Genomic DNA, 15,000 nt, shown 5'->3' on the forward strand with positions numbered 1-15,000 from the left:
AATTACTCTTGAATGGAAAATACTTTTTTAGAGTTTTTAAAAATCCTGATAAAATAGACCATAGTGAACACAGTCGTGTGAAAAGATTATCCTTTAAAACCCGTCTTAAATTGTCCTATTGAAGGGGGGCAGACATCGCACAAACACACGTGTTTTATATGGTGTATATACATATATGTGTGTGTGTGTGTGTGTGTGTGTTTATTTGTAAATGTGTGTGTGCGTGTATCGCAGTGCATGGGCAGAACGGGCTTGGAGTGCTAGCCACACTACGGCAGAACACAATGATTGCTGAAGACCAGAAGCATCCTGGGAGTGAAAGAGCAGGCTCAGAAGCAGGTGATAGAATGAGTTTCTCGGGTATCAATGGCCGTGCAAGCAGTCTGAATAGTGCATTTGTTTATGGGCATTTTGCACAGGAATGGCTGACCTCAAGTCTTTTGAGTTTGCTGCAATTAATCTTTCCATCGATACATATTAGTGAGGATTGTTTCATGAAGATCTCTCATTTATCATTCTGTCTTTACCTCGACTGTCAGTTTGGCCTCTCCGTCACTTTCGCTTTGAACATAGTTGTGACTATTGCGGCGTAATGGTTGCGGGTTTGACCGGTGGTGGACAGTCACGTGAGCGAGAGGTCAATTTCAACACTCCAGTATAGGTCGTGGTCGCTCTTTTCGTCGGCTGCAGGCCGTGGGACTCAAAGATCGGGTGGAGCATTCACTTTCCTAATCGGTTTATCCCAGGCATGGTTTCGCTAGCGATGCTATCTCAGGAGGGCAATATGGCGATGGCTTCCAATGAGGCTTCAGCGCTGTCAGACGGTCGCAAATTTAGCAAAACAGTTTCCCATGCACTTACATTTTGGTCAATAATAAACACACGCAATAAACACTTCGAGCCTCGGATTAAAATGAAAGAAGGCTGTGAGTCACGGTCTTAAATGTCAAACAAAGCCATTTATATTTTAGCAACGACAGCAGAGTCGGTGGTGAAATACCTTATTCATCAGCTGAAAATCCATTATGGTGTCACGGGCTGCGATTGGCTCGGAAAACACACACAGCCGCATGTTAATACGGCCCTGTTCAACTCGAGGATGTCAATATTTAACAAGTGCAAATGAGTGTACACTCATAACAACTCCCTCGCTTTCCCAGCTGTCACAATTTAACCCCTTTCGCACAGACAGCGGGACAGGTGTCAAAGCTTTCAAAGAGGGGCTTCCTTTCTCAGGCAAGACAAGTACCGCGGCGGTCAGCCTGACAGGTCGAGCACGGGCGATCCCACCTTATATGGCGACTTTGCGCAACACCATTTGCCCCGTTTATAGTTTTCTGTTACAGCTTCTGCGCCTCTGGGCTGAACGTGTCCTGTGGCGCGATTCGCCAAGGGGAGAGGAACGCCTGCCGCTCGGAAACGATTTGGTCAATAAACTCCAGTTGTGATTAAAAGTGAGCAGGAGTCCTGCTGCTCAACCAAGACGCAAAGAGCAAGCACACAGCCACGCTGGAGAAAGCGCAGGCTCGTACACAAACTGGCTTTTTAACCCTCCATGCACACACACACTTTCAGCAACTTTCAGCGAAAATGACCTTCATATACGAAGTGAGGTTTGGACACAAAGTGGCAGATGTGATTTTGATATATATATATATATATATATTACAGGTAACGTGCAGTTCAATTGTACCCACATGAAATAGGCCGACCTGACATATGCAGGTGAATCGGAAGTCAGGGTTGCCAGATTTGATAGTTGATACTGGGCCAAGTTGTGGCACATGCAGTTCTGATATGATGGCGTGCTTTGTTGGCTAAGCTCCAATGTGGTGGCGAACCTGGCTAGGTAATCTCCGATATGGTAGCACACCTGACTGGGTAATTTCTGATGTGGTAGCGGTACCTGGCTAGGCGAGTTCCAATATGGCAAAAGTGTAAACATGATGGGTAAACACCAATACGGCAGGGTACCTGGATGGGTAAGCTCTAATTATGGTGTCGTGTGTGAGTGGCAAACTCAAAAGCAAAAATAGTTCAAACTTTTCCGTCTCGATGAACTCAAGGCCATGTTTTGAGTCGACCAGGGAGTGCATGAAAGGCACGATCTTGCAAGATGGGGTTGTTGATGTCGGCTCAGCAAATTGCCACAAAATGGTTGAACCCGAAGGTACGATTCACTTCGAATGATAATGCTTGAAAAGCCAAATAGAAACAGAGTACATCTGACCTGCAGACCCCTTCCAACATTCCCATGGTCCTCTTCAATCGTCAGGACAAAGCGGGGGCTTTTGGAGTCACTAAAAATGCCATTACGTGTTAATTTCTCAGTAAAAATTTACGAAGCTTCGCAAAAGCTACAAAACGGTTTATTTATTTATTTTTCCTTGTGCCACAGGGGGTCGGTGCTTGAGGTTTCTCAGTGTCTCGACTGCAATTCACTCGTTTATTTATTCTCTCCCACCCCATCCCCTTTTCTCACAAATGTGCTCTTTCCATGAGGCATAGCATTAGCTCGTCACATGACCTCCACCAGAGGAGAGCATTGGAGGAGAAAGAAGGGAAGGAGGGTGGGTTATATGTTATGGAAGCGGAGGTATCTGGGTGTATGGTGAACCGAGCACTGACTCGCCACCCAATTCCGATTTGACATGATCCTGTTGACTCGGGAATGAACATGATCGTGCGGACAAATGTAGAATGCCTTCTGGTTGCTCATTGTTGCAATGATCGTAATGACTCCGCCATCAATATTTGCCATCATACGGAGCACGCGTCAGTAATTCATCATCGAAGGATGGCACTGATGGATCCTTTCAGGAGTAGTTGGGACCCGGGTTCGTTACATTTCCTCGTACAAAAGGTCTTCCTGGTTTGCAAATCTCTTTCTTGGAGTGCTTCACTGCTCTAGGGGGTGGGCCCGCTCGCCAACCCAGTGTGGTGTGCCTTCAAAGGGTGATCCTTAAATCTTTAATCCTTCACCAATTAGCCACTCCATCCATCATCAAGCAATCGTTGCTGCCAAAGAAGCTTCTTTGGCACGTCATTCAGGATGGAGACAGTTTGTTCTTTCTTGGGATCAGCGAATAATTTAATAGACGTTTATGATGCGAAGGATTATGACGTCTTGGGAAAAGCCATTGAGGACGTGGAAACGATACTCAAGGCTTTTCTGTTGTCTCCAGCATGTGTGGGACTCAAAAGGTTATCAAATCGGACAGGATGGGATTTGAACCTGCATCAGGTTAGCTATTTATGGGCGATAACCCAAAATAAACAACTTGTAGTTTAAAGTACTGTCGCACTAGAGGCCTCATTTCATGAGGGCATCATCATGGAGCGGGCCCACTCACGTTTACCTCCTGTCCGTGCCTCGGATGTGCACAGTAGCTGTCCACGATCCAGCGTTTAAGGAGACGCTGCCCAGTTTCAGGCACAAGGATCGCGAGATGACAACGGGGTCAATGGCCCCATTAAATAATAAATAGTCGAGCGGGCCCCATGATTGTGCTGAAAAAAGGGACAGTTTTGCTTAATCAAACTTGTGCCGCATGGCGGGGAGCCCACAACTTTGTGCTCTCGCGTGTAAATATTTAAACTGTCGTGTCACGAAAGACCATAATATTTGATCTATCTGCACGGGACAATGTAATCATTAACTTTTGTAATTAAGATGGTACATTCCTTATCAAATTAATGTAAACTCATCCTGGTGTTAGTTTAAGGAATGTAATCCAATTTCCTGCCTCTGAGCACTGTCGGAAGTTGCGCACGGTCGGCACGGCTCCCTCTCTATTTATTATCTGTATGTGGAGAGTAGTGTGCGTGCATGGCTTCCTCTTTATTATTAGCGTGTGTTGAGAGTGGTGTGCATGCACCGCTCCCTCTCTATTATTATTATTATTATTAGTGTGTGTTGAGAGTAGTATGCATGCACAGCTCACTCACTATTAATAGTGTATAGAGAGTAGTGTGACTGCATGGCTCACTCACTATTATTAGTGTGCAGAGAGTAGTGTGCATGCACAGCTCACTCACCATTATTGGTGTGTAGAGAGTAGTGTGCATGCATGACTCCCACTCTATTATTAGTGTGCAGAGAGTAGTATGCATGCACAGCTCACTCACCATTATTGGTGTGTAGAGAGTAGTGTGCATGCACAGCTCACTCACCATTATTGGTGTGTAGAGAGTAGTGTGCATGCATGACTCCCACTCTATTATTAGTGTGCAGAGAGTAGTATGCATGCACAGCTCACTCACCATTATTGGTGTGTAGAGAGTAGTGTGCATGCATGACTCCCACTCTATTATTAGTGTGCAGAGAGTAGTATGCATGCACAGCTCACTCACCATTATTGGTGTGTAGAGAGTAGTGTGCATGCACAGCTCACTCACCATTATTGGTGTGTAGAGAGTAGTGTGCATGCATGACTCCCACTCTATTATTAGTGTGCAGAGAGTAGTATGCATGCACAGCTCACTCACCATTATTGGTGTGTAGAGAGTAGTGTGCATGCACAGCTCACTCACCATTATTGGTGTGTAGAGAGTAGTGTGCATGCATGACTCCCACTCTATTATTAGTGTGCAGAGAGTAGTATGCATGCACAGCTCACTCACCATTATTGGTGTGTAGAGAGTAGTGTGCATGCACAGCTCACTCACCATTATTGGTGTGTAGAGAGTAGTGTGCATGCATGACTCCCACTCTATTATTAGTGTGCAGAGAGTAGTATGCATGCACAGCTCACTCACCATTATTGGTGTGTAGAGAGTAGTGTGCATGCATGACTCCCACTCTATTATTAGTGTGCAGAGAGTAGTATGCATGCACAGCTCACTTACTATTAATAGTGTATAGAGAGTAGTGTGACTGCATGGCTCACTCACTATTATTTGTGTGCAGAGAGTAGTATGCATGCACAGCTCACTCACCATTATTGGTGTGTAGAGAGTATGCACAGCTCACTTACTATTAATAGTGTATAGAGAGTAGTGTGACTGCATGGCTCACTCACTATTATTTGTGTGCAGAGAGTAGTATGCATGCACAGCTCACTCACCATTATTGGTGTGTAGAGAGTAGTGTGCATGCATGACTCCCACTCTATTATTAGTGTGCAGAGAGTAGTATGCATGCACAGCTCACTCACCATTATTGGTGTGTAGAGAGTAGTGTGCATGCACAGCTCACTCACCATTATTGGTGTGTAGAGAGTAGTGTGCATGCACAGCTCACTCACCATTATTGGTGTGTAGAGAGTAGTGTGCATGCATGACTCCCACTCTATTATTAGTGTGTTGAGAGTGGTGTGCATGTATGGCTGTCTATTATTTATTAGTGTGTGGAGAGTAGTGTGAATGCATGGCTCCCTCTCTACTGGTGTGTGTGTGTGTGTGTGGAGAGTAGTGTGACTGCACAGTTACCTCTCTATTAGTGTGTGGACTGAGTCGTGCTTGTGTGCATAATCAGAAAATCCCTACAATCCCTCAACTTTGAATGTTCCAGCAACATGTCACCCTCACCCCTCCACCTCCTCCCGCCTCGCCACTCACTGCTCTCCTCATCGTGAATGAACCAAGGAGAGAAATCAAGGATCCACATTGAAGGCATCGGGCAGGGAGAGTGCAGGATTTTGGGGACAGAGTTTCACCATGACGTCAATATTACAAAGATGCTCATCTAAATCCGTTTACTCTCCGTCTGAAATCAACGTTTCGACTCCAACACAAGAAACTTTTTTTATTTGTTTTATTCAAGGATTTGCCATCAAAACCTAACGGAGCAACGCAAAAGTCAATCGTGGTGTTCATCTGCAGATCAGAGGAGAACATTCGGCATATAAATACCAAGTCGAAGGAATAAAAAGCCAAGCACGAGCTGCGTCATCGCTAACAACCAACGTTACCCGCGAGGTGGTTTCGGATGAGCCTCGGCACAGCTCGCGTCGACACGTTGGCACAGAGAAAGTGCGTTAAGCGCGCCCGGCTGTGTTTTACTTAGCGCGCTCGGGCGATCTGAGCACTCATCGCTCTCGGCCCCCCGTGGAAACTGCCCGTCCTGGCGTAACTAACTGATCCCTTACATCCGGTGATGTCGTTGCTTTTCTGCCATGCTTGTAGCTTTTTCCCGAATCCCGGGGTATGGGAGGCGAACGTTGACCGCAGATTATTGAACCGTGAGTTTTACTTCTGCGCGATGTAAGAACAAAATGAAAAGGAGGTTTGATCAAACACATAACGAAGCACAGTCATCTCCTTGGCAGTTTCGATTTGATAAGTCGATGGAAATGTGCATCCAGTGTTGATTGTCCTCCTCCCATCCCACTCTTTTACAATCTATTGTGTGAAACGACGTCACTGAAAGATGTGATGGTACGGGTGTCTTTTTCCAGGACAATCTGAGATTATATGCTGGACAACAGATATAGTGGAGTGCACATATGGTGGAGAGCATATATAATGGAAAACTTATATGATGGTGAGCAGATATGGTAGAGAGCATATATGATGGAGATCAGATATGATGGAGAACATATATGATGGAGAGCGGATATGATGGAGAGCAGATATGATGGTGAACATATATGATGGAGACCATATATGATGGAGAACATATATGATGGAGAGCAGATATGAGGGAGAGCAGATATGATGGTGAACATATATGATGGAGAGCAGATAAGGTGGAGAGCAGATATGATGGTGAACATATATGATGGAGAGCAGATAAGGTGGAGAGCAGATATGATGGTGAACATATATGATGGAGAACATATATGATGGAGAGCAGATAAGGTGGAGAGCAGATATGATGGAGACCATATATGATGGAGAACATATATGATGGAGAGCAGATATGAGGGAGAGCAGATATGATGGTGAACATATATGATGGAGAACATAGATGATGGCGATCCTATATAATTGAGAGCAGATATGATGATGAACACATATGGTGGATAGCAGATAAGGAAAGCAGATATGATGGGGAGCAGATATGATGGAGAAATATATGATGGAGAACATAGATGATGGCGATCCTATATAATTGAGAGCAGATATGATGATGAACATATATGGTGGAGAGCAGATATGGAGAGTAGATATGAGAGAGAACAGATACGATGGAGAGCAGATTTGATGGAGAACATATATGATGGAGATCAGAAATTAGGGAGAGCAGATATGATGGAGAACTGTTATGACGGAGAACAGATATGGTGGAAAAGAGATATGAGGGAGAACCTATATGGTTGGGAGCAGATATGATGCAGAACATATATGATGAAGAGCAGATATGATGGAGAGTAGATATGAGGGAGAAAGGATAAGATGGAGAATAGATATGATGGAAAGCAGATATGATGGAGAACACATATGGTGGATAGCAGATAAGGAAAGCAGATGTGATGGGGAGCAGATATGATGGAGAAATATATGATGGAGAACATAGATGATGGCGATCCTATATAATTGAGAGCAGATATGATGATGAACATATATGGTGGAGAGCAGATATGGAGAGTAGATATGAGAGAGAACAGATAAGATGGAGAACAGATACGATGGAGAACAGATATGGTGGAGAACAGATATGATGGAGAGCAGATTTGATGGAGAACATATATGATGGAGATCAGAAATTAGGGAGAGCAGATATGATGGAGAACTGTTATGACGGAGAACAGATATGGTGGAAAAGAGATATGAGGGAGAACCTATATGGTTGGGAGCAGATATGATGCAGAACATATATGATGGAGAGTAGATATGAGGGAGAAAGGATAAGATGGAGAATAGATATGATGGAAAGCAGATATGAGGGAGAACAGATATGGTGGGGAACAGATGTGATGGAGAACACATATGGTGGGGAGCAGATATGATGGAGATCATAGATGATGGTAAACCTATATAATTGAGAGCAGATATGATGACGGACATATATGGTGGAGAGTGGATATGGAGAGTAGATATGAGGGAGAACAGATATGATGGAGAACACATATGGTGGGGAGCAGATATGATGGAGAACAGATATGGTGGAGAAAGGATATGATGGAGAGCAGATATGATGACGGACATATATGGTGGAGAGCAGATATGATGGAGAGTAGATATGGAGAGTAGATATGAGGCAGAACAGATACGATGGAGAACATATATGATGGAGAACAGATATGGTGGAGAACAGATATGGTGGAGAACAGATATGGTGGAGAAAGGATATGATGGAGAGCAGATATGAGGGAGAACAGATATGATCCATCCATCCATTGGGACCATACTCTGTGCGGAGCGTTGGTGCTGCCAAAGCAGTCTCCTTGGCTATTGGGCACAATCCTGGACGGGTCGCCACTCCAACACAGGATACCACCAAGCTGGCACTCATTGTGCCAATCTGGGAAGGATGATAGGCCGAGTTAACCCCACATGGTATTAATTCAACAGATGAGTGGGATTTGAACTCAGGATCCTTAGATCCCAAGCCCACCACCGTGACCATTGAGCCAACACCAGGCATAGATATGATGGAGAACAGATATGATAGAGATCAGATATGATGGAGAGCAGATATGATGGAGAGTAGATATGATGAAGAGCAGATATGGAGAACATATATGATGGAGAGCAGATATGATGGAGAACATATATGATGGCGAATAGATATGATGGAGAACATATATGACGGAGAACAGATATGATGGAAAGCAGATAAGATGGAGAACATATGTTATGGTGCGACAGCATTGCACTTATATCCAGTATAATCTTTCACTTGCTGACCACAGTCGAGAAAAGGGAGATGGAATGACTGCAGCTTGTGCTGAGCCAGAGTGTGATGCACGTTTATGTTTGGTCCAAATCCAACTCTATTCCAAATCCCAAACCCCTATCGATGTAAAAAAGAAAATAAAATAAAAATAGAATGACTAAGATACCGCTTCCTTGATACCACCGCCATAGCCATTAATATGAGTGTATATAATTTCCCGTCTGCCTTCGTGTCCGGCATTCCGAGGATGCATTTCCAGGACGACCATAAAGGAGCGGATGGAGATGGAGCGACAGACGGGCTCCGTGCTGTTGCTTTCTGTCGGGACATAAGCAGAGTAAGACAAAAAAGAAAAAACACCATCCCACGTTGCTCCGGATTACTAAACTGGCGACGTATTGCCGAGAAGTTTATTTCGTTGTGCCGGGCATTACATGGACATTGGAGCACTAATCCGTAGACATTCCACCCAAGCGGCCGATTTGTGAGCGCACATGCCTGCCACGCCAGATGGTTTATTCCCAGCGAAACAAACGGCTAAATGGCAGAGCTTTCTCTTTGCTGCCATGCGACCATCGGGCCACCATTCCTGGCTTTTGTGGTCTTCTGTATGCAGATCGCGTTAGCACAACAATAATGAAGCCATACTTTTCATTCTTGTGCAGGTTTAAAGCTCGCAGATTCCTTTGTTTATTGCGCTGTTTGAGAAGAGATGGAACCTAACATGTTGTACATAGGTATGTTGACGTACGTAAATCTGGAAATGCTCACTTGGTCACTCGTTTTATCCAAGCTTGCATGTAGTCTTCCGTGTCATGACTAAAAGTTACAATGAGGGTCTAACAAGCCACCATGCTATGATTAGACTGCAATAATAGGAAAGGTTTTTTTTTTTTTCATTTGGTTGCATATCAGTGAAATTTTATTTCACTCAAATTGTATCCATTTGTATTCGACATATCTTAATCCACACACTCTCATCCAAAGCCGATTTCAATTGATACCTAAAAGGGCAATTTGAGATTTTCACTTAATATTCGGTTTCCTAAGCAACGACGCAATGCCCCTAAGGTTATTTAGTCACCTTTTAATTGAATTTTTTTTAAACAAAAAAAATGAACATTCTTCAGTAGATTTAGACTTCTTGCAATATTTTGAATAGGTTACCAAATGCATTTGATCACCAGGTCAACAATCGCACCGAAATGGGGTTTCGCGCCCAAAGCCGCGGCAATCGCATGGTGACCCGAATTGGCTCACTGTTTGGGGTTTCCACCCCTTCAATAACCATCCCCGTGTCATTCCGCCAAAACTGCAGAAACAGAAGGGCCGGACAAGCGATGGACGAGTTGACACTGGCAAAATGCCTGCTTGGCAATCCCAACAACGGGCGGAATATGCGTGATACGCGCCATGATCAAAACAAAAGAGGTCTTCAGCACTGTGTTGTCTCAAATGCTTCATGGTCCTCCCTGCTTGCTGTGGAGCTGAAGCCCCATATGTTCCAAGGCTGTTTCTCCCGAGTTTCCTTTTTTATATTAGTGTGGATGAGTTGTTTCAAGAGAAGAACCTCGGCCTATCATTCGGTGCCAGGGGTGAAGATTTATCACAAAAATGGATATTGTGTTCGCCTTGAATGCGGTCTCCTTGACCTGCGTATTAGTCCAGGTTGATAAGGCCAACTGTTGCAGGACTTGGAAAGAATATTTCAAATAGTCTTAAAAATAATCAAATGGCTGAACAAATGAAACTTAAAATGATCCACACTTGCCGGTGACCTCTTTGGTTCTGTAGAACATGTCGTGGATATGTGAAATCAACTATCACCCTTCACTAATGGACACAATAAAACGAGATGAATCTGCCGTGTGTGTGTGTGTGTGTGTGTGTGTGTGTGTGTGTGTGTGTGTGTGTGTGTGTGTGTGTGTGTGTGTGTGTGTGTGTGTGTGTGTGTGTGTTAACGGTTTAATATTTCTTTGGTCAAATTCATACATGGGAACAATCAACATGTACTTTCATTGCAAATGGACACAGGGATGGACAGGTAACAACCACTATTCAAAAAACGATGTAGGGATGGTTTCACATGATCATTTCTTGTGGCCATCCCTACCTTGTTTACATACTTTTTGGTAGAATAAACCATTGTGTGCCAGTACTCAACGGCCAAACGACTGCTCACTGGTTCCATCGCCAAAGTCTGCCGCTTCTGCTGAGCATCATGGTGCCAGGATCTCTCCTGTGTGACCAACGTGTGACTAACAAGAGGTACAGAAAGCACCATCCTTCCCAGATAAAGACATAATCCCATGGGAAGCAGAAATGTTAAAACAAAACAAAAGAAAAACAACACACACACCCTTGGTTCGAATGCAGGAATGCCTGTGTTGGTTGAGCCATCAATTTAACTACTTTTGCTTTTTTTTCGGGTGGGGGGGGGGGGAGATTCATCCTGATCTGTACCTACCTTCCTGTGTCAGCTGAATTGGTCAGACCAGATCAGAGCAGAAGTTCAAATCAGGAGTACAAGTCTTATTGCTCTGAGATGCCACTCAATACGTATATACTAACCCTCTGCTGCGAGCGACTTCAATTAAACCAAACACTTTTGAGCAACCTACCTGATTTTTCCATACTTTGGGAAAAGGTGGATCGGTTGCTTAATCAACTGCATTCTCGGGGGGGGGGGGGGATGATTGAAACAGGAGGAATCAATTTATGCCCGAATTGGGGGCAAAGCTAGTCTTGAAATCTCGATGAGATTTCCTAAGTAAAAACCTCTCTCTTACCCATTTCCCACAACTGCCTGCCCTTCAGATGAGGGGATTGGAATGCATGGAGTGGATAAAGGTGCAGGACTGCAGGGTGTGGCACTGCCTCCAGATTTTCCCGCTGCCTTCCTTTTTGCCGACAGTCTCTCCTCCACCGAGACCTTACTCGCCAACATTCAGGTGTGGCTTGAACGCAATTCAGATGCAGAATGGTACATTTTATTGTACTTAACGCATTTATTGTAAGTCTTGTTGCTCATCTGTCTGATAATAAGTCTGATGTTATTGTCGACAAAAAATGTAACTCTGAATCCATGAGAGGATCCACAAATCTGTTCACTATTTCATCAATTGATGTTTAGTGGACTTTACATCGTATGAGAGCTATTTCCGGCATCCTGGCCAAATTCCAAATTCCTGCTCTGACTTTCTGAGTCGGAGTGGTGACTCAAGCAGATAATTAGCCTAATAACTGCTTTGGCAGCACCAATGCTCTGCATAGGCTACAGGACATGGTACATGATGATGATGGACTTTACATTCATTCTGGTGGGAGAGATCTTCTCAGAGAAAATGAGAAGATAAAGGTCTCCTTACTGGGTCTTAAATTTTCATTTGTACATTTTCAAAGAATACATATATATATATATATATATATATATATATATATATATATATATATATATATATATATATATATATATATTGTTTACATGAAACAGACATGTTAAGTAAGCAGGAGTGTGGATGGAATATCTTTATCTTCAGACATTACATTCATATTGGGGTACCTAATGTCAAACAGATTGCTGACGACACCAGCTCACCATGTGGACACAAGGGAGTTGGCACCTGTTTTGACAGATATATTGAACTTGTCATGTGAGGAACTAGCTGCCTGGATACCACATTGAGGACTGCGTGGGATAGGCACTTATGGCAGGACCATTATGTGCTTGCTGATCCTTAAGAGTGGGCACATCACCGTGTGGCTGCGACAACATCCATGTTTTGAAATCTTCCTCAATGCTGTATCAGACTGTTCTTTCTGGGCAAAGTGAGGACGTTTGACAAGTTACTGCAGCCAGCCAATCCCTTTTCATGGCACTTTTTATTTCACGAGTGAGACGTACAACGCCCGTTCTGTTTTGCATTTATATGTTTGGCAAATCGGCGAGTGAGACTTGTATAATATGCCAGGCATGTGGCGCTCTTCGTGGCACGCGGCCGGTGTTGTTTGCTTGTAAGTGGAGGTTCAGGTTATTTGTATAATCTCTGCATGTGCGCAAACGTAGAATTTCTGTGTGATGAATCAGACAGCCATTTTACAAAGCAGGAGCTAACTTTGTCATGAGAATTTCCAAATTAATGTCCTTTACGTACAAAGGAATCTCCTACAATGATACTGAGTCTGTGGGCCGATCACTTTCACATCACAGGCAGGTCGCTGCTCCCTCTCTCTCTCTCTCTCTGTCTTCAACTGCCCTCATTTTTGGCTTCAACCATGTGCTTTTTCTGTGCTCTCTCACAGGTTTCTGCAGGGTGCAAGTGGTGCACTAGTAACCCCCTTCTCATGAAACTCCCAAAATCCAGCATCAAAGCTTACCTCCACTCATTCATTCCTCTTTTTCCCCACTTGTGGAACCAACTTTCTCTCTCTCTCTCTCTCTCTCTCTCTCTCTCTCTCTCTCTCTCTCTCTCTCTCTCTCTCTCTCTCTCTCTCTCTCTCTCTCTCTCTCTCTCTCTCTCTCTCTCTCTCTCTCTCTCTCTCTCTCTCTCTCTCTCTCTCTCTCTCTCTCTCTCTCTCTCTCTCTCTCTTTTGTTCCATACTCTTCACAGAACGCAGCTTCCTGAGCAAGAGTTATACTGGGCGGTTTGCCATTGCTTTCCCAGCAGTAGTTATGGAGCAGGAATTTGTAATTTGATTGGGGTGCCAGCGATAGCTTGCTTATTCTTCACGAAGGACAATGTGGGATCTTTAACATCCACCAACTAATGTCGGAAGATGGGATGTGCAGTTTAACGTCCATCGGAGGAACGGCACCCACATTAAAGAATCACCATGCTTGTGAAACACCGAGATGACAGTTTATAGCTGGACCAGGATTCAAACCCAAGCTGGACAGGTCAGCATCGAGTGTTTGTCCCGCTTGGCCTTCCTGCCAGCATGGAACCAACTTCCACACTCTTCAATCTCATTCATCCCTCCAGTTCTTCAACTCAGATCATCCTCCATCTGAAAACCATGATATTTTCTACCCTTATTAACCCTCCCCAAGCCCAACACTTTCCAAACTTCCATTTTTTCCTTCCTGAGAGTTTACTTCTGCATCCATCTTTTCCAGCCCTTGCATCCTCCTCTACCTACCCCTCATTCTTCCCCACACCCATTATTTCTCAAAGTCTCCCTTCATTTTGTCCCTCATCCCTGCTGGTGGTGTATTCCCCCCTCTCTTTCTGCTGTTCCTTTTGTTCTGTTACATCCTGATCCGTTCTCTGTTCTAGCTCCTCCACGAACCTCAACTTTGCATACAAAAATAGGAGAGAGTCAAAAGGTTTACTCCTTTTGACAGTTTTGAAAGGCAAAAACACGATATATCTGGCCATGGCATCAGGAAAATGAGATGAGAGAGAATGTCAGACAATAACTGGAAACTGCATAGAAAAGGACGAACATGAATTCTGCTGATACACAGATACAGGACCATCCCTTCGTGTGTGTGTGTGTGTGTGTGTGTGTGTGTGTGTGTGTTTTTGCTGTGTGTTTTGGTTATACACATATACATACATAACACATGTCTAGTTAGTTTTGGCAGAGTGTCAAAGTAAAGGAAATGACAAACTGGCTAATGTCACTGATTACCAAATTGTTGCTGGGATTTCAATGGGAATCTCTGTCACAACTCCAATTCCTTACTATTAATAACTGCACAGGAACAAAATGGTTATCATCGGTGTGTGACCAAATGAGAACACAATTGGTGGTCTTCTCCACACGAAAATGGAGGGAGGATGAAATTGGAGTCACGTGATCAGGATTAGGCTGTGTTTTTGTAATGCCTGGCTGCCTGTAGTTCAGGTAAAAGGGGCCCGATGAAGCTTGGTGGCAGAAATCACGAGTGATCACTGCTCTATGATTGCAATGATCTCTTGGAAGCTTTTTCATTTTGCAAAAAAAGTGTTTTTCTTGAGGTTTGAGTATATTTTTACAGAAGTAAAATTGGCTGCTGGCAAAAGGTACAACGTTCAGTTCGGCGTGATTTAGCAGAGGTGGTGAGCTTTCGGTTGAACAGGTCCACTTTATGAGCATAAACAGCAGGACACCTCGGCTGACGGAATACAGAGCCAGTGATGCTTCGGGGTGACCGAAAATCCATGTCATTGTGCTCGCGCAGGGACTGCTCAAAGTTGCCGCAGACAGTGCGCGTGTGCAAGACAAACAGGCCC

The 15,000-nt window shown here is 44.1% G+C and overlaps 1 protein-coding gene across 3 annotated transcripts in view; it reads left to right on the top strand.

Moving 5' to 3' along the window:
- LOC147014493 (dachshund homolog 1-like) overlaps nt 1-15,000 on the top strand; it is a 205,315-nt gene that overhangs the window by 159,731 nt on the left and 30,584 nt on the right. For 2 of the 3 annotated variants that reach the window (XM_085852485.1, XM_085852487.1), the window contains 3 exons: nt 235-339; nt 11,600-11,733; nt 14,949-15,000. The exon at nt 14,949-15,000 is cut by the window's right edge and continues 96 nt beyond it. In XM_085852485.1, the coding sequence (XP_085708611.1) occupies nt 235-339; nt 11,600-11,733; nt 14,949-15,000 (291 nt within the window). The remainder of the gene's footprint in view (nt 1-234; nt 340-11,599; nt 11,734-14,948) is intronic. The other variant, XM_085852486.1, reaches the window with a different exon arrangement.

This window comes from Eptatretus burgeri, chromosome 13 (assembly GCF_056783735.1).
Source record: "Eptatretus burgeri isolate ZD-2024b chromosome 13, Ebu_testis_v1, whole genome shotgun sequence".
Lineage (NCBI taxonomy): Eukaryota > Metazoa > Chordata > Myxini > Myxiniformes > Myxinidae > Eptatretus > Eptatretus burgeri.